The sequence below is a fragment of the Salmo trutta genome, chromosome 3, assembly GCF_901001165.1.
Source record: "Salmo trutta chromosome 3, fSalTru1.1, whole genome shotgun sequence".
Taxonomy (NCBI): domain Eukaryota; kingdom Metazoa; phylum Chordata; class Actinopteri; order Salmoniformes; family Salmonidae; genus Salmo; species Salmo trutta.
The window spans coordinates 64,261,576-64,281,881 of NC_042959.1; the positions used below are offsets into that span (position 1 = coordinate 64,261,576).

General features: G+C 42.0%; 2 protein-coding genes across 2 annotated transcripts; both read left to right on the plus strand.

The window, feature by feature from the left end:
* Positions 1 to 1,052: 1,052 nt before the first annotated feature.
* On the plus strand, positions 1,053 to 2,455 carry LOC115165761 (meprin A subunit beta-like). Its single transcript, XM_029719115.1, has 4 exons — positions 1,053 to 1,337; positions 1,705 to 1,857; positions 2,250 to 2,294; positions 2,391 to 2,455. Exons 1-4 carry the CDS (start codon positions 1,196 to 1,198, stop codon positions 2,453 to 2,455), a joined length of 405 nt encoding a protein of 134 aa, XP_029574975.1. The 5' UTR covers positions 1,053 to 1,195.
* A 7,397-nt stretch (positions 2,456 to 9,852) lies between these two features.
* On the plus strand, positions 9,853 to 18,892 carry LOC115183265 (meprin A subunit beta-like). The gene is made up of 14 exons (XM_029744608.1): positions 9,853 to 10,458; positions 10,608 to 10,626; positions 10,939 to 10,980; positions 11,102 to 11,133; positions 11,239 to 11,332; positions 11,767 to 11,884; positions 12,017 to 12,195; positions 12,453 to 12,671; positions 12,770 to 12,925; positions 13,082 to 13,306; positions 13,392 to 13,838; positions 14,082 to 14,252; positions 14,399 to 14,504; positions 18,854 to 18,892. The coding sequence occupies exons 1-14, from the start codon at positions 10,390 to 10,392 to the stop codon at positions 18,855 to 18,857; spliced, it is 1,881 nt and encodes a 626-aa protein (XP_029600468.1). The 5' UTR covers positions 9,853 to 10,389; the 3' UTR covers positions 18,858 to 18,892.
* The last annotated feature ends 1,414 nt before the right edge of the window (positions 18,893 to 20,306 follow it).

Here is a 20,306-nt window from a genome sequence, read left to right on the forward strand (position 1 = left end):
GAAACAAAAATTGAACTGTTTGGCCATAATGACCATCGTTATGTTTGGAGGAAAAAGGGGGAGGCTGCAAGCCGAAGATCACATCCAAACAGTGGATGGCAGCATCATGTTGTGGGGGTGCTTTGCTGCAGGAGGGACTGGTGCACTTCACAAAATAAATGCTATCATGAGGAAGGAAAATTATGTGGATATATTGAAGCAACATCTCAAGACATCAGTCAGGAAGTTAAAGCTTGGTCGCAAACGGGTCTTCCAAATGGACAACAACCCCAAGCATACTTCCGAAGTTGTTGCAAAATGGCTTAAGGACAACAAAGTGAAGGTATTGGAGTGGCCATCACAAAGCCCTGACCTCAATCCTATAGAAAATGTGTGGGCAGAACTGAAAAAGTGTGTGCGAGCAAGGAGGCCTACAAACCTGACTCAGTTACACCAGCTCTGTCAGGAGTAATGGTTCAAACTTCACCCAACTTATTGTGGGAAGCTTGTGGAAGGCTACCCGAAACGTTTGACCCAAGTTAAACAAGTTAAAATTTAAAGGCAGTGCTAACAAATACTAATTGAGTGTATGTAAACTTCTGACCCACTGGGACTGTGATGAAAGAAATAAAAGCCGAAATAAATCATTCTCTCTACTATTATTCTGACATTTCACATTCTTAAAATAAAGTGGTGATCCTAACTGACCTAAGACAGGGAATTTTTACTAGGATTAAATGTCAGGAATTGTGATTAAACTGAGTTTAAATGTATTTGGCTAAGGTGTATGTAAACTTCCGACTTCAACTGTATTTTATACTTTCTATTGCATCTTGCCTATGCCATTTTGTCATTGCTCATCCAAATATTTATATGTAAATATTTTTATTCCATTCCTTCACTTAGATTTGTGTGTATTAGGTAGTTTTTGTGGAATTGTTAGATTACATGTTAGATATTGCTGCACTGTCGGAACTAGAAGCACAAGCATTTCGCTACACTCACAATAACATCTGCTAACCAAGTGTATGCGACCAATACAATTTCATTTGATTGGAAGTGTTGAAATACAATCGACACAGCAATACAAGTACCATGTCAAATAAAGGAATAATTCTACTTATTATTTTTGTATTCAGGAAAGGAGCACAATTTTTAAAAATGCAGCGTAAGTCAAACCAGCACCCTAGGTATCCCGTTTGACTAGACCTCGGCGATGCACTACGGAAACGAAGACTTCACCAATGGCAACGGATCCACCATCATCACTAAGCAACCAGAGTACCAGGATGTAATAGGCCAACGGCTGGACATGAGCTCCAATGACGTGTTAAAACTAAACACGCTGCATAACTGCAGTAAGTAAGCTATAGAACTTTGCTCAGTGAAAGAATGAGACAAAACCATGGACTTATGTGTTTCATTAGCAGCATGTCAATAGCTTTTGTATTGTATTGGTCATTGATGGGAATGTCATAAAGCAGTTTACAAGGTGTTACGTCATAGGTCAGTGTTTCATTCAAAGTAAATGTATTTGAAGCTAATGGGTTTTCAGAACAGTGCATAGTGTGCATAGTCCAATGATATTCGGAGGTTAAACAACAGTGCAGGATGTGCCTTTAGCTAGCGCCTTAAGCACTATGAGTAATCCATGTGTTTGCCCAGCATCACTACTTCTCTACCATGCAAATACTTCCCTTGTATCTTTATGTTCCAATTATGCAGCATCTGCGGTCACATTCCTAGAGACATGCAGCTTTGAGGACATCCAGGAGTGTGGTATGACCCTCTCTGCCAGTGGCAATGCCAGCTGGGAGAGAGTGGGCAGTGTCCAAGAGGGGCCAAACTCAGACCACACCAAGCTGGGTCCTTTATGGGGTAAGCCTCCATGTTACAATCGTTAGGGCTCATTTCAATCAAACATGAAAACGTAACATTTTAATTTGACACATTATATAAGGAGTTAAACATTGATTCATTAGGTGCTGGCAGACTGTCAGTTATGTGTTTTTATTGTTAGAAGTCTGGCCAACTCTCATCCCTGAAAACAATTATTCTCTCTCCAATGGCAAGTTCGGTACATCTTATGTTTTACAGGCTCAAAACTCACCAAACCATGTCGCTTGACTAATTCCTCATGGCCTGCTATGATCAAGTTGATGCTGCTGATCAGATTCAGAATCATATACAATAGGCCAGAACCTAATTTCCCCCTGATGTCATTGATAATTCATGGGTTCATCTCATATATAGATTTTTATTTCTGACAGATACTGATCCAGTGTCTGTGGATAACAGTACCACGTTTCAAAATGGTATGTATACTGACTGACTATATACAAATTGTCTGGTGTTTTATTTACGACATATATATTTTTGCTTAATATATTATTTATTTGTTATTTTTACAGAGACTGCCCCTACTTCTGCTACTAACATGTCAACCACAGAGGGAAATCAGAACATGTACTTGTAGAATTTTATCAACTTATATCACCTTTATAAACCATTTATTAAAGCGGCAATCAGCAGTTGAAACAATAAAGCGTTTTCCCCACTTCTGTTTTGGTAAAAAGCTGAGGGATGGGGCTGGAGAAAAGTGACCATTCTCAAATTCATAGACAGAGCTATGACTGCAAGGACTGACCATCCATGATGTCAAAATAATAGTTTTAACCATGTTGAGGCTATTTAATATTTGCTTTATTTGCAAACATTGGAGTATATATTTTGGGTTCTGATGAGGTACGACAGTTGAACTAAGCTCGTGAGGAATTTAAGTTATATTCTTCAGGAATCAATGGGTCCATATCATTAATTTATAAGTGCAAAAATGTATGTAGCAAGTGCTGATTGCCCCTTAATAGGTGGTCCAGGTAAATCGCCTTTCCTCTTTTGTTCTCTATTACTCTTCCATTGTCCCTCAAGCAAGGAGGCTGATGACATCACGGATTCCCATCAGACCAACTCCTTGAATGCCCTACCCCTTGAAGTTTGCAATTGCTAAAAAAAAATGTTTTACCCTTAAGTGTGTGTACTTTACTGTATTTATACATGGGATATCACTTTAACAGTAAATGTTCAGAAATGGCTGGAGGACGTCTTTAACAATATAACATAAATGCCTCATGAGCTTTGTTCAACTGTCGTATCCCACCAGAAACCAGAATATAAGTTTGCTTTAATACAATGTAATTGTAATCAAACACCGTATAGCTTCAAAGCATGGTTAAACTATAATTTTGATATCATGTATGGTCAGTCTTTGCATCCATAGCTCTGCCTATGAATTTGAGAGTGGCTACATTTCTCCAGCCTCATCCCTGAGCATTTTACCAAAACCAGTGTCGGGTATCTGCTTTGTTATTGTTTGAAATGCAGATTTCTCCTTTAAAAGCATCTATAATGACTCATTAATTTAGTGGAAGGTTGATATTTCTGTCCTTTTTCTTCCAGCCTCTTTGACTTCTCCTCTGGACTGGTGTCTACCCCAGCGATCATCGTCATGGCTCTTATGTTGTGGTTGATTCACTGAACGACATTAGAACCTAAACATATAGCTAACAACAGTCTATAAAGCCCGATGACCTACAATGATTTACCAGAGAGATTATATTAATGTATGGTAAATGTTTGTGCCTTGTATATTACCAACCCTAATGTCATCCTGATGGAAATTACAATAGTTTAGCTAAAGAAATGTACTTATGAGATAATCCAATTGTAGATTTACTTTAAAACGGTATGGTTATTTTGATGGTAAGCATTATAGTCAGGACCAAACTTTGTCATACTGATTTATTAAACAAATGATGTAATGGAATTATAAAAAATATTCAATACGTTTTAACCAATGATTACAATATAGTAAGTAAAATAATAAGTCTGCCTATGGGATTGCAAAAACTAGGAATCGGGTGATTTGTATGTTTTACATGTGACAAATGTAGTAACTATTTACAATTTACAACAAAATGTTAACTTTTGTATATTACATGTAAATACTTAACTAACGTGTACTTTTTGCATCATACAAATGGTGTCATAATACGTATTTGGATTGTCCTTGACAATCCAAATGTACAATCCAAATGTACTCTTATCCAGAGCTCTTATCCAGAGCGACTTACAGTTAGTGCATTCATATCACAGCTATAGTAAGTACATTTTCCCTCAATAAAGTAGCCATCAGCAAAGCACAGCTAGTAAGGGGGAACAAGTGAAGTGAGTGTTAGTTCACGAAAAGTCAAAACAATTATACAGTGCCTTTGGACAATATTCAGACCCCTTGATTTTTTCCCACATTTTGTTATGTTACAGCCTTATCCTAAAATTGATTGAATTGTTTTTTCCACCTCAATCTATCCACAATACCCCATAATGACAATATAAAAACATGTTTTTACACATTTTAGCATATTCTTTTGTTGTTGAAAAAAATGGAAATATCATATTCACATTAGTATTCAGACCCTTTACTCAGTACTTTGTTGAAGCACCTTTGGCAGCGATTACAGCCTCAAGTCTTCTTGGGTATGACGCGACAAGCTTGGCCACCTGTATTTGGAGAGTTTCTCCCATTCTTCTCTGCAGATCCTCTCAAGCTCTGTCTCTCCAGGTTCTGGCTGGCCCACCCAAGGACATTCAGAGACTTAACGCAGAACTGGCTTCGGGGCTTCTTGGCTGTGTGCTTAGGGTCGTTGTCCTGTTTGAAAGTGAACGTTCACCCCAATTTGAAGTCCTGAGTGCCCTGGAGCAGATCATCATCAAGGATCTCTCGCCGTTCATCTCTCGCAGTTCATGGTTAGGGACTGGTCTCCCAGTCCCTGCCGCTGAAAAACATGCCCACAGCATGATGCTGCACCACCATGCTTCACCGTAGGGATGATGCCAGGTTTCTTCCAGGCATCACACTTGGCATTCAGGCCAAAGAGTTCAATCTTGGTTTCATCAGACCAGAGAATCTTGTTTCTCATGGTCTTGATAGTCTTTAGGTGCCTTTTGGCAAACTCCAAGCGGGCTGTCATGTGTCTTTTACTGAGGAGTGGCTTCCATCTGGCCGCTCTACCATAAAAGCCTGATTGGTGAAGTGCAGCAGAGATTGTTGTCCTTCTGGACGGTTCTCCCATCTCCACAGAGTAATTCTGGAGCTCTGTCAAAGTGACCATTGGGTTCTTGGTCACCTCCCTGACCTAGGCCCTTCTCCCCCGATTGCTCAGTTTGGCCCAGTGGCCAGCTCTAGGAAGGGTCTCGGGGGTTCCAAGCTTCATTTAAGAACGGGCTCCCGAGTGGTGCAGCGGTCTAAGCCACTGCATCTCAGTGCAAGAAGCATCACTACAGTCCCTGATTCGATTCCAGGCTGGAGTCCCATAGGGCGGCGCACAATTGGCCCAGCGTCGTCCGGGTTTGGCAGTCATCATGAATCAAATCAAATCAAATGTATTTATATAGCCCTTCGTACATCAGCTGAAATCTCAAAGTGCTGTACAGAAACCCAGCCTAAAACCCCAAACAGCAAGCAATGCATGTGAAAGAAGCATGGTGGCTAGGAAAAACTCCCTAGGAAAAACTCCCTAGGAAAAACTCCCTAGAAAGGCCAAAAACCTAGGAAGAAACCTAGAGAGGAACCAGGCTATGAGGGGTGGCCAGTCCTCTTCTGGCTGTGCCGGGTGGATATTATAACAGAACATGGTCAAGATGTTAAAATGTTCATAAATGACCAGCATGGTCAAATAATAATAATCATAGTAGTTGTCGAGGGTGCAACAAGCACGTCCGGTGAACAGGTCAGGGATCCGTAGCCGCAGGCAGAACAGTTGAATTCACACAGGACACCGGATAAGACAAGAGAATACTCCAGATGTAACAGACTGACCCTAGCCCCCCGACACATACACTACTGCAGCATAAATACTGGAGGCTGAGACAGGAGGGATCAGAAGACACTGTGGCCCCATCCGATGATACCCCCGGACAGGGCCAAACAGGTAGGATATAACCCCACCCACTTTGCCAAAGCACAGCCCCCACACCACTAGAGGGATGTCTACAACCACCAACCACCACCAAGGCCGAGTATAGCCCACAAAGATCTCCGCCATGGCACAACCCAAGGGGGGGGCGCCAACCCAGACAGGAAGACCACGTCAGTGACTCAACACACTCAAGTGACGCACCCCTTCCATGGAGGGCATGGAAGAACACCAGTAAGTCAGTGACTCGGCCCCTGTAATAGGGTTAGAGGCAGAGAATCCCAGTGGAAAGAGGGGAACCGGCAAGGCAGAGACAGCAAGGGCGGTTCGTTGCTCTAGCCTTTCCGTTCACCTTCACACTCCTGGGCCAGACTATACTTAATCATAGGACCTACTGAAGAGATAAGTCTTCAGTAAAGACTTAAAGGTTGAGACTGAGTCTGCGTCTCTCACATGGGTAGGCAGACCATTCCATAAAAATGGAGCTCTATAGGAGAAAGCCCTACCTCCAGCCGTTTGCTTAGAAATTCTAGGGACAATTAGGAGGCCTGCGTCTTGTGACCGTAGCGTACGTGTAGGTATGTACGGCAGGACCAAATCGGAAAGATAGGTAGGAGCAAGCCCATGTAATGCTTTGTAGGTTAGCAGTAAAACCTTGAAATCAGCCCTTGCCTTAACAGGAAGCCAGTGTAGGGAGGCTAGCACTGGAGTAATATGATCACATTTTTTGGTTCTAGTCAGGATTCTAGCAGCCGTATTTAGCACTAACTGAAGTTTGTTTAGTGCTTTATCCAGGTAGCCGGAAAGTAGAGCATTGCAGTAGTCCAGCCTAGAAGTAACAAAAGCATGGATTAATTTTGCTGCGTCATTTTTGGACAGAAAGTTTCAGATTTTTGCAATGTTACGTAGATGGAAAAAAGCTGTCCTTGAAACAGTCTTGATATGTTCTTCAAAAGAGAGATCAGGGTCCAGAGTAACGCCGAGGTCCTTCACAGTTTTATTTGAGACGACTGTACAACCATCCAGATTAATTGTCAGATTCAACAGAAGATCTCTTTGTTTCTTGGGACCTAGAACAAGCATCTCTGTTTTGTCCGAGTTTAAAAGTAGAACGTTTGCAGCCATCCACTTCCTTATGTCTGAAACACAGGCTTCTAGCGAGGGCAATTTTGGGGCTTCACCATGTTTCATTGAAATGTACAGCTGTGTGTCGTCCGCATAGCAGTGAAATTTAACATTATGTTTTCGAATGACATCCCCAAGAGGTCAAATATATAGTGAAAACAATAGTGGTCCTAAAACGGAACCTTGAGGAACACCGAAATTTACAATTGATTTGTCAGAGGACGAACCATTCACAGAGACAAACTGATATCTTTCTGACAGATAAGATCTAAACCAGGCCAGAACTTGTCCATGTAGACCAATTTGGGTTTCCAATCTCTCCAAAAGAATGTGGTGATCGATGGTATCAAAAGCGGCACTAAGATCTAGGAGCATGAGGACAGATGCAGAGCCTCGGTCTGACGTCATTAAAAGGTCCTTTACCACCTTCACAAGTGCAGTCTCAGTGCTATGATGGGGTCTAAAACCAGACTGAAGCGTTTCGTATACATTGTTTGTCTTCAGGAAGGCAGTGAGATGCTGTGCAACAGCTTTTTCTAAAATTTTTGAGAGGAATGGAAGATTCGATATAGGCCGATAGTTTTTTTATAATTTCTGGGTCAAGATTCGGCTTTATTACTGCCACTTTTAGTGAGCTTGGTACACATCCGGTGGATAGAGAGCCGTTTTTTATGTTCAACATAGGAGGGCCAAGCACAGGAAGCAGCTCTTTCAGTAGTTTAGTTGGAATAGGGTCCAGTATGCAGCTTGAGGGTTTGGAGGCCATGATTATTTTCATCATTGTGTCAAGAGATATTGTACTAAAACACTTTAGTATCTCCCTTGATCCTAGGTCCTGGCAGAGTTGTGCAGACTCAGGACAATGGAGCTTTGGAGGAATACCCAGATTTAAAGAGGAGTCCGTAATTTGCTTTCTAATGATCATGATCTTTTCCTCAAAGAAGTTCATAAATTTATTACTGCTGAAGTGAAAGCCATCCTCCATTTGCGAATGCTGCTTTTTAGTTAGCTTTGCGACAGTATCAAAAATTAATTTTGGATTGTTCTTATTTTCCTCAATTAAGTTGGAAAAATAGGATGATCGAGCAGCAGTGAGGGCTCTTCGATACTGCACGGTACTGTCTTTCCAAGCTAGTCGGAAGACTTCCAGTTTGGTGTGGCGCCATTTCCGTTCCAATTTTCTGGAAGCTTGCTTCAGAGCTCGTGTATTTTCTGTATACCAGGGAGCTAGTTTCTTATGACAGATGTTTTTAATTTTTAGGGGTGCAACTGCATCTAGGGTATTGCGCAAGGTTAAATTGAGTTCCTCGGTTAGGTGGTTAACTGATTTTTGTCCTCTGACATCCTTGGGTAGGCAGAGGGAGTCTGGAAGGGCATCAAGGAATCTTTGGGTTTTCTGAGAATTTATAGCACGACTTTTAATGCTCCTTGGTTGGGGTCTGAGCAGATTATTTGTTGCAATTGTAAACGCAATAAAATGGTGGTCCGATAATCCAGGATTATGAGGAAAAACATTAAGATCCACAACATTTATTCCATGGAACAAAACTAGGTCCAGAGTATGACTGTGGCAGTGAGTAGGTCCAGAGAATAAGAACTTGTTCTTAACTGACTTGCCTAGGAGGGTGGGGTGGGAACTAAAATAACAAATAAAACAGAATGATGGAGGCCACTGTATTCTTGGGGACCTTCAATGCTGCAGAAATGTTTTTGCACCCCTCCCCAGATTTGTGCCTCAACACAATCCTGTCTCAGAGCTCTACAGACAATTCCTTCGACCTCATGGCCGGGTTTTTGCTCTGACATGAACTGTCAACTGTGGGACCTTATGACAGGTGTGTGCCTTTCCAAATCAAGTCCAATCAATTGAATTTACAACAGGTGGACTCCAATCAAGATGTAGAAACATCTCAACAGCTCAATTTCGAGTCTCATAGCAAAAGTTCTGAATATTTATGTATTTCTGTTTCTAAAAACCTTTTTTCGTTTTGTCATTATAGGGTATATTGATGAGGATATGTTTTATTTAATCAATTTTAGAATGAGGCTGTAACGTAACAAAATGTGAAAAAAGTCAAGGGGTCTGAATACTTCCCGAAAGCACTGTACGTACACCGAGTATACAAAACATTAGGAACATCTTCTTAATATTGAGTTGCATCCCCTTTTGTCTTCAGAACAGCCTCAATTTGACTGTTTAACATACACTTTGAAGAGATAGGGTTTCAGATGTTTTCAGAAGATGGGCAGGGACTCTGCTACCCTAGCTTCAGGGGGAAGCTGTTTCCACCATTGGGGTGCCAGGACAGAGAAAATCTTGGACTGGGCTGAGTGGGAGCTGCCCTCCTGTAGGGGTGGGAGGACCAAGAGACCAGAAGTGGCAGAACAAAGTGCTCAGGTTGGGGTGTAGGGTTTAAGCATAGCCTGAAGGTAGGTCGGGACAGTTCCTCTTGCCGCTCCATAGGCAAGTACCATGTCTTGTAGTGGATGCGAGCTTCGACTGGAAGCCAGTGGAGTGTGCGGAGGAGCGGGGTGACATGGGAGAACTTGGGAAGGCTGAACACCAGGCGCGCTGCAGCATTCTGGACCAGTTGCAGGGGTGTGATGACACAAGCGGGGAGCCCAGACAACAGAGAGTTGCAGTAGTCCAGATGGGAGATGACAAGTTCCTGGATTAGGACCTGCACCGCTTCCTGTCTGAGGTAGGGTCGTACTCTACAGATGTTGTAGAGCATGAACCTGCAGGAGCGAGTCACTGCTTTGATGTTTTCAGAGAACGACAGGGTGTTGTCCACAGTCAAGCCATGGTTCTTAAGTGCAATTACTCATTGTTATTCAGTAATTCAAGCCATTATAATTACTACAGTTATTACCTGGCCATTGATTCCCACACCTCTTTCTTACCTCCATACATCATACACCTAGATGATTTGCTTTGACAATGAAGATGTCATGTTTGTTTAAGGTGCACCATTTGTTACCTTGTGCAAATAAATGTTATTTAACAGTATGATAATTGTGTTTGTGATGAATAGTTGTTTGCCATGCTAACTCACAGGTCTGCAAGGAAAAACTATGTTAATAAAGAGAGGGTAAAAGTTCCACGTTTTGAGTCACTTCACTTCAAGTCTTGATCCTTTGCAATACCTGGACATACACTACTATAAAGATATAGAGAAGGGAAGAAATACAAGATTTGAATACATTTGTCTTATGATTTACAACTTTCTTTTCACATGACAACATTTGGTTTGGTGTTTGTGTTGTTGTAAAGTATTTTGAATTTTAGGTAACTTGACCATTGCAAGGACATATGTTTCGTATCCATAGGAGAATGTATATTTATATTTTCCTAGTTGTGGACTTCATAACGCTGTCTCGGGTAAGAGATTGAATACCAATTTTATATTGATAAAAAAATGTATTACATTTTCAAATTACAAAGACATGATCAGAAATATTTACACGGTTAAGTTATTTATTAATTTACCCGGAATTGCTACAAAATCATATTTTGTTCTTCCTCCGCAGACTCAAGCAATTTTCAGAGGTGAGTTTGTATACTCTAGCCATACATCATTGTATTTAATATAATAACCAGGGAAATAAATACACTAGGGAGTTTGTATACTCTAGCCATACATCATTGTATTTAATATAATAACCAGGGAAATAAATACCCTCTGGAGTTTGAGTAGTCTATACCAAAGGTTTTGCATTGGCCTATATGGGATTGATACCATTTTTTACATTTACACTTTTGGAAAACTGTTGCCTTTCATTTACATTCAAATACAAAATGGATACTAACAATTATTAATACTTTTCTATTTCAAACTTGTCTATTTTGTTATTTTTCAAGATATTGAAGATTTCGACTTGGACATCAACAGAATAAACATGGGTAGGTTGAGCTGAGTTATGCAACTAAAGTTGGTTGTTGTCAGTATGTACTGCAATATTATTTTAGACTGTTTTACCTTGATTCCATAGTGAATAATAACTTACAGCATTTAAACTTCCAGACTTAGACTTACGCGAGGGTGACATAATCGAGGTCAGTACACCATATAAAAGATGACGAATTTTGATGAATATTCTGCTGGCTTCAGATGTACTCTTTCACTGTCATTTACTATTTCTGGTGTATCAAATCATGTAGCCTCCACATAAACGAAGGGTTCCAAGGAATACCGTTTTGAACAAGGACAAACTATGGGACCTTCCCGTCCCCTATGTGCTAGAAGAAACCCTTGGTGAGTACAAATCTTCATCAGGTCTCCATTTATAAGTCCATATATGGACAGACATCCCCAAGTAACATCACACGGTAGATTATACCTGTCACTTGAGGGATGTCCTCAGGTGGGATGTCATATGTCTATACACAGAACGTTGGCTTGTTCTTTGTAAATGGAGACCTAATGAAAACCTAAGTGGCCAAAACACTGTCTCCAATAAACCACATGGGAGCTAAGATTGCAGAGTCTCTTTTGACCATTTACTGAACATATTATTCTGCATCCAGCATCTGCTCAGAAACAGTGGTTGTGCGTATGTAATCTGTTCCTATACTGAGTGAAGGCTTTCCCACCAGGCCGATAAATAAAGGTTGGATAAGTGATGGATCGCTCCCCCAAAGGCCTTAATTTGCCATCACTTTTACCATGTTTTTTCCATATGAACTCAGCTTTGAATGCAAAAGGAATCATTCTGCGAGCCTTTGAGCAGTTCAGACTAAAATCATGCGTCAACTTCAAGCCCAGAGGCTCTGAGTATCACTTCATTTCAGCCCAGAAGAACAGAGGGTAAGATAATTTTTTCACTGCCTGATCACTTGAGGGAACATGGGTAGTTTGCCCCTTTTTACTGAAGATATCTGGCTTGCTTGATATTGATACAGGTTCATTTTTGTGTGTCCTTGCTTTCTTTTAATGTAGGTGTTCCTCCCACGTAGGGAGATCTTCCAAGTATGGACAGCCTCTTTCCATTGGAAATTACTGTGATCATATTGGCATTGTGGAGCATGAGTTTCTACACGCTCTGGGAATCTGGCATGAACAGTCCAGATATGACAGGGATGAATATGTGACCATTGTTTGGAAAAACATAAGATGTGGTTTGTTCACATTTTCTTCAGCGTTTTTCAGTTATAAATTCTAATAATAAGGTCTACATATTATGCATTTTCTGTTATTAAATTCACTTTATATACATTATGTCTTCATGATGTTAGCAAAATGTTGTACGTGAAAGTAAATGATGGTTATTTATCATGAGCGTAATAGGCTGTTTTTCAAGACTTTAATTTCAGGAAATTTGAGGTTGTAAACTAAAGCAGTAATTAAGTGTCATGAATCCACCCCTTGTCTACAGGTCATGAGAGGAACTTTGTGAAAGTCTCTCCCAATTATTCGACCACCCTGGGTTTCCCATATGACTACAGCTCGGTGCTGCATTACAGTGAGACATCATTCAGCAAGGGAGAGGGACCTACAATCATCACTAAGCAACCTGAGTACCAAAAGATTATTGGACAACGCCTTGAAATGAGCCCACAAGATGCCTTGATGCTGAACAAGCTATACGGATGCAGTAAGTGTGTGTCATGAAACCATGCAGGTCTACTGTACTGTATGTCCAAGTTGAAAAACATGTATATTCTTCTCCTCCTTTCTGTTTTCCACCTGTAGAAAAATCTATTTCGTTTATGGAACATTGCAACTTCGACAACCAGAGATTGTGTGGGATGAGTCGCTGCACCAAGAGTTTGGTAGGTGGCTGGAAAAGAATGAAGACTGTCATTGGGGGGCCCTATTCTGATTTCACCAACCTGGGGAAGACAGACGGTGAGATTTAACGCTGTAGTACAGCTCACACTTTACCAATAGTTGACGCCTTCATGAAAATGCTGTTAATACAGACAGTAAACTGAACTTGTGCTGTAGGACCATTAGATACAAATATCAGACATTTCTTAAAAATGCTTACCCTACTTTACCCAGGTACTGGTTTCTTCATGCATGCCAGCACAGCATCAGGCCAGGAGGGGGACACAGCCCGGCTGGAGAGCAGGGAGATTACTCCCAGCAGGAAGTGCCGTGTCCAGTGTCTGCAGTTCTACTACTACCACAGTGGTAACGAGTTAGACCAGCTCAACATCTGGATCAGAGAGTATCGCGATGAGAGAGACCCTATAGGAACTCTCCGCCTCATGGGACAGATTACAGGTTAGGATGATGAGAAGGTGAATCAACCACTTGGAAAATTCACTCCTAGCAATAATTGTTTAATCTCTAGTGTCTCTCTCTGAAGGTTCCCCAGGATCTCACTGGATGCCCTACCACGTGCCCCTGAATGGCACCAAAACCTTTCAGGTGGAGTTTAAGGTGCGTAAAGGAGCAGGACAGTCTTCAGGTGGGTTTTCTATCGATGACATCAACCTGTCAGAGACAGAATGCCCCCATCACACCTGGCAGATTAGAGACTTTGAGAATCTTTTAACCACCAGTGACTTTAACACCGTTTTGTACAGCCCCAGATACTACTCCCCAGAGGGCTATGCCTACCAGATTGCCATTTATCTTCGTGAAATGTCATTTGGAGTGTATATGCGCTTAGTCTCAGGAAAGTATGATGACCAACTCCAGTGGCCTTGCCACCATCGACAAGTGACGATTCAACTGCTGGACCAGAATCCCCACATTCAGCAACGCATGTCCAAGCAAATCAGCATTACCACTGAACCCTCACTTCAGGACGGTAAGAGAAATTTAAACATTCAATACGAGTGTGTCCAAAACACAATCGATTATAGTAAGCGCACAGCTCATTTGCAATACCCAGCCTAACTTTGATCACATTTACAAACAAACCCTTTCGAGACAGTGGCAAACATAAATGGCCATGCTTATGAATCATATGACTGAATGCAAATGCTTCTATATTATGAGAGCCCCCACTCCCTTGCATGTGTATGACGCTAGGTATTCCTCCATTTTGCAGACCATGATTCCTGGAACAATCCCCGTAAAGTCGGAATGCTAGAAAACAGGGGTGTTGAGTCCTTCTACGTAAACCCTGCAGTTGGCTACTTAAAATTCCTAAACTTGACGCACCTGAAGCATAGAGAATTCCTCAAGGGAGGCAACATTTTCTTCCTCATCACCATGCAAGGTGAGCCATCAAATCCAGATGTGATTTTTCTTTTTTATCAATGGCCAACATCAGATAACATTTAATTAGGTTGAATCAGATACATAATTTAATTTTCTGTTTAAAGTATTTACCTACACACCACTGATCATATTTATTTTCTCCAGATATCTCCAGTCTGCGTTTTACCAACTCCCTGCCCTGTCCCAAATGGTCCCCACAGAACTTCATTTCAAACCCAAACAACCGTGATGAAGGCCCATGTGCCACAAAGTAAGAAAGATCAGATCAAGGACAGATTAGCATAGATTTGATTAATTCCAATATGTGCTTAGGTAAATATTGTATTTATTTATTTAAAATCAGTATGCCCATGGTCATTATGTTATTTAGATTCATTTAATTGTAAGATGTTCTATATTTATTGTAAACATCTTGCCCACCTAAATGCCATCCTGGGACAGATTATGCCTGTTGTAGTCTTAACTATGATAGGCCAGTATTGATAGCAAGCATTACATCTAGTACCCGTTGACCACACTCTCCTTATCCTGCTTCAGTATGTGTTAACATGTCCTATGTTTATTGATAATCATTTATTTTTTATTTTTATTTATTTCACCTTTATTTAACCTCGTAGGCAAGTTGAGAACAAGTTCTCATTTACAATTGCGACCTGGCCAAGATAAAGCAAAGCAGTTCGACACATACAACAACACAGAGTTACACATGGAGTAAAACAAACATACAGTCAATAATACAGTAGAAAAATAAGTCTATATACAATGTGAGCAAATGAGGTGAGATAAGGGAGGTAAAGGCAAAAAAGGCCATGGTGGCAAAGTAAATACAATATAGCAAGTAAAACACTGGAATGGTAGATTTGTTGTGAAAGAAAGTGCAAAGTAAAAATAGAAATAATGGGGTGCAAAGGAGCAAAATAAGTAAATAAATACAGTAGGGGAAGCGGTAGTTGTTTGGGCTAAATTATAGATGGGCTATGTACAGGTGCAGTGATATGTGACCTGCTCTGACAGTTGGTGCTTAAAGCTAGTGAGGGAGATAAGTGTTTCCAGTTTCAGAGATTTTTGTAGTTCGTTCCTGTCATTGGCAGCAGAGAACTGGAAGGAGAGATGGCCAAAGGAGGAATTGGCTTTGGGGGTGACTAGAGAGATATACCTGCTGGAGCGCGTGCTACAGGTGGGTGCTGCTACAGTGACCAGTGAGCTGAGATAAGGGGGGACTTTACCTAGCAGGGTCTTGTAGATGACCTGGAGCCAGTGGGTTTGGCGATGAGTATGAAGCGAGGGCCAGCCAACGAGAGCGTACAGGTCGCAGTGGTGGGTAGTATATGGGGCTTTGGTGACAAAACGGATGGCACTGTGATAGACTGCATCCAGTTTATTGAGTAGGGTATTGGAGGCTATTTTGTAAATGACATCGCCGAAGTCGAGGATCGGTAGGATGGTCAGTTTTATGAGGGTATGTTTGGCAGCATGAGTGAAGGATGCTTTGTTGCGAAATAGGAAGCCAATTCTAGATTTAACTTTGGATTGGATATGTTTGATGTGAGTCTGGAAGGAGAGCTTACAGTCTAACCAGACACCTAGATATTTGTAGTTGTCCACATATTCTAAGTAAGAACCGTCCAGAGTAGTGATGCTGGACGGGCGGGCAGATGCGGGCAGCGATCGGTTGAAGAGCATGCATTTAGTTTTTCTTGTATTTAAGAGCAGTTGGAGGTCACGGAAGGAGAGTTGTATGGCATTGAAGCTCGTCTGGAGGGTTGTTAACACAGTGTCCAAAGAAGGGCCAGAAGTATACAGAATGGTGTCGTCTGCGTAGAGATGGATCAGAGACTCACCAGCAGCAAGAGCGACATCATTGATGTATACAGAGAAAAGAGTTGGCCAAAGAATTGAACCCTGTGGCACCCCCATAGAGACTACCAGAGGCCCGGACAACAGGCCATCTGATTTGACACATTGAACTCTATCAGAGAAGTAGTTGGTGAACCAGGCGTGGCAATCATTTGAGAAACCAAGATTGTCTAGCCCGGCTGATTTGTAGGGGTCCAGATTTTGCAGCTCTTTCAGAACATCAGCTGACTGGATTTGGGAGAAGGAGAAATGGGGAAGGCTTGGGCGAGTAGCTGTGGGGGTTGCAGTGCTGTTGACCGCGGTAGGGGTAGCCAGGTGGAAAGCATGGCCAGCCGTAGAAAAATGCTTATTGAAATTCTCAATTATAGTGGATTTATCGGAGGTGACAGAGTTTCCTATCCTCAGTGCAGTGGGCAGCTGGGAGGAGGTGTTCTTATTCTCCATGGACTTTACAGTGTCCCAGAACTTTTTAGAGTTGGAGTTGCTAGAAGCAAATTTCTGTTTGAAAAAGCTAGCCTTGGCTTTTCTAACTGCCTGTGTATATTGGTTTCTAACTTCCCTGAAAAGTTGCATATCACGGAGGCTGTTCGATGCTAATGCAGAACGCCACAGGATGTTTTTGTGTTGGTTAAGAGCAGTCAGGTCTGGAGAGAACCAAGGGCTATATCTGTTCCTGGTTCTAAATTTCTTGAATGGGGCATGCTTATTTAAGATGGTGAGGAAAGCATTCAAAAAAAATAACCAGGCATCAACTACTGACGGGATGAGGTCAATATCCTTCCAGGATTCCCGGGCCAGGTCGATTAGAAAGGCTTGCTCGCTGAAATGTTTCAGGGAGCGTGTGACAGTGATGAGTGGAAGTCGTTTGACCGCTTACCCATTACGGATGCAGGCAATGAGGCAGTGATCGCTGAGATCTTGGTTGAAAACAGCAGAGGTGTATTTAGAGGGCAAGTTGGTTAGGATGATATCTATGAGGGTGCCCGTGTTTACGGCTTTGGGGTGGTACCTGGTAGGTTCATTGATAATTTGTGTGAGATTGAGGGCATCAAGCTTAGATTGTAGGATGGCTGGGGTGTTAAGCATGTCCCAGTTTAGGTCACCTAGCAGCACGAGCTCTGAAGATAGATGGGGGGCAATCAGTTCACATATGGTGTCCAGAGCACAGCTGGGGGCAGAGGGTGGGCTATAGCAGGTGGCAACGGTGAGAGACTTGTTGTTAGAGAGATGGATTTTTAAAAGTAGAAGTTCAAATTGTTTGGGTACAGACCTGGATAGTAGGACAGAACTCTGCAGGCTATCTCTGTAGTAGATTGCAACACCACCCCCTTTGGCCATTCTATCTTGTTTGAAAATGTTGCAGTTAGGGATGAAGATCTGAGTTTTTGGTGGACTTCCTAAGCCAGGATTCAGACACGGCTAGGACATCCGGGTTGGCAGAGTGTGCTAAAGCAGTGAATAAAACAAACTTAGGGAGAAGGCTTCTAATGTTAACATGCATGAAACCAAGGCTATTACGTTTACAGAAGTCATCAAAAGAGAGCGCCTGGGGAATAGGAGTGGAGATAGGCACTGCAGGGCCTGGATTCACCTCAATATTACCAGAGGAACAGAGGAGGAGTAGAATAAGGGTACGGCTAAAAGCTATGAGAATTGGTCGTCTATGACGTCCAGAATAGAGAGTAAAAGGAGCAGGTTTCTGGGGGCGATAAAATAGCTTCAAGGTATAATGTACAGACAAAGGTATGGTAGGATGTGAATACAGTGGAGGTAAACCTAGGCATTGAGTGATGATGAGAGAGATATTGTCTCTAGAAACATCATTGAAACCAGAAGATGTCATAGCATGTGTGGGTGGTGGAACTGAAAGGTTGGATAAGGTATAATGAGCAGGGCTAGAGGCTCTACAGTGAAATAAGCCAATAAACACTAACCAGAACAGCAATGGACAAGGCATATTGACATTAAGGAGAGGCATGCTTAGCCGAGTGATCATAAGGGTCCCGTGAGATTCAGACAGCTAGCAGGGCCATAGGTAGCAAGCTGACAGAAGATGGAGGGAGGTCTATTTTTAGCCACCTCGTGCGTTTCCGTCTGTAGATTAGTGGGGTTCCGTGTGGTAGGGGGGACCAGTCCAATTGGCAAAATAGTTATAGTTATAGTGGCCCAAGAAAATTGTCCGATAGACCTATTCAGATAGCAGCCGATAAGACAGCTAACGATTAGCAGGCCACAGATAGGCGTTCAGGTTACGTCGCGACGGAGGGGCCAGTTGGATAACTCCCTCGGGCAGATAACGTCGGTAGTCCAGTTGTGAATGCCCGATGGGGCTCCGCATCGGCAGTAAAACGGGTCCGGATAGGTGATTGTAGCCCAGGAGTGGCTGATGGAACTCTTCAGCTGGCTAGCTCCGGAATAATTGATGTTAGCTCCAGGACCGACGTTAGCCAATAGTCACTCGGGTAGCAGCTAGCTAGCTGCAAGATCCAGGTGTAAATGTCCAGAGCCTGCGGTAGAAATCCGGGGATATGGAGAGAAAATAGGTCCGGTATGCTCTGGTCTGAGTCGCGCTGTACAAAACTGCCGATAGCTTTTCGAGTTAAGGGACAGCTGATGACCGCCAACTGTGTCTAGCTGAACTCCAACGTTAGCCAGTGAACTGGCCAAGCTCTGGCTAACCTCTGGCTAGCTTCTGTTGAGGATTTCAGATTTGAGGTAAATAATACTTTTTTTTTTTAATAGGTGAGGCGGGTTGCAGGAGTGTTTTGGAGGTTGAGTTTTTAGAAAATATATAAAAAGATATGCGAAGAAAAGATGTAAATATATATATATACACACGGGACACGACAAGACGAAGGACAAAGACGTCTGACTGCTACGCCATCTTGGATTGGAAGGATGGAATCATAACTGACCACTGATTGTAATTCTGTCCTAAAACACACACTTTGCACACTTTGCATAATACTGCTTGTATGTTTTATGACATTGTAGCTTTTTCAAATTGGGTGATTTGTATATTTCCCGTTCCCATGTGACACAAAATTTTGTTTGTGAAAATTAGAATATCCTCAGTATAGGTCATTTGTCCAGTAAAAACAAATTGTTGGAGTCAGAAGTTTACATACACTTAGGTTGGAGTCATTAAAACTCGTTTTTCAACCACTCCACAAATTTCTTGTTAAAAAACTATAGTTTTGGCAAGTCTGTTAGGACATCTACTTTGTGCATGACACAAGTCATTTTTCCAACAATTGTTTACAGACAGATTAATTCACTTATAATTCACTACCAATTTGTAAGTCGCTCTGGATAAGAGCGTCTGCTAAATGACGTAAATGTAAATATCACAATTCCAGTGGGTCAGATGTTTACATACACTAAGTTGACTGTGCCTTTAAAGAGCTTGGAAAATTCCAGAAAATGATGTCATGGCTTTAGAAGCTTCTGATAGGCTAATTGACATCATTTGAGTCAATTGGAGGTGTACCTGTGGATATATTTCAAGGCCTACCTTCAAACTCAGTGCCTCTTTGCATGATATCATGGGAAAATCAAAAGAAATCAGCCAAGAACTTAGAAAAAAACATTGTAGACCTCCACAAGTCTGGTTCATCCTTGGGAGCAATTTACAAACGCCTGAAGGTACAATGTTCATCTATACAAACATTAGTACGCAAGTATAAACACCATGGGACCATGCAGCAATCACACTGCTCAGGAAAGAGACGCATTCTGTCTCCTAGAGATGAACGTACTTTGGTGTGAAAAGTGCAAATCAATCCCAGAACAGCAGCAAATGACCTTGTGAAGATGCTGGAGGAAACAGGTACTAAAGTATCTATAGCCACAGTAAAACGAGTCCTATATCGACATAACCTAAAAGGCCGCTCAGCAAGGAAGAAGCCACTGCTCCAAAACTGCCATAAAAAAGCCAGACTAATTTTTGCAGCTACACATGGGGACAAAGATCGTACTTTTTGGAGAAATGTCCAAAAATTGAACTGTTTGGCCGTAATGACCATCGTTATGTTTGGAGGAAAAAGGGGAGGCTTGCAAGCCGAAGATCACCATCCAAACCATGAAGAACGGGGGTGGCAGCATCATGTTGTGGGGGTGCTTTGCTGCAGGAGGGACTAGGCACTTCAGAAAATAGATGGTGTCATGAGGAAGGACAATTATGTGGATATATTGA

What these genes read in the sequence shown, in the direction of transcription:
- LOC115165761 (XM_029719115.1), top strand. Translation starts at nt 1,196, where the DNA reads ATGCACTACGGAAACGAAGACTTCACCAATGGCAACGGATCCACCATC. An exon ending in CAAGCTGGGTCCTTTATGGG is followed by an intron (nt 1,858 to 2,249) that starts GTAAGCCTCCAT and finishes TATTTCTGACAG; the next exon opens with ATACTGATCCAGTGTCTGTG. An exon ending in CAGTACCACGTTTCAAAATG is followed by an intron (nt 2,295 to 2,390) that starts GTATGTATACTG and finishes TTATTTTTACAG; the next exon opens with AGACTGCCCCTACTTCTGCT.
- LOC115183265 (XM_029744608.1), top strand. Translation starts at nt 10,390, where the DNA reads ATGTTTCGTATCCATAGGAGAATGTATATTTATATTTTCCTAGTTGTG. An exon ending in GAACAAGCTATACGGATGCA is followed by an intron (nt 12,672 to 12,769) that starts GTAAGTGTGTGT and finishes TTCCACCTGTAG; the next exon opens with AAAAATCTATTTCGTTTATG. An exon ending in TGAACCCTCACTTCAGGACG is followed by an intron (nt 13,839 to 14,081) that starts GTAAGAGAAATT and finishes TCCATTTTGCAG; the next exon opens with ACCATGATTCCTGGAACAAT.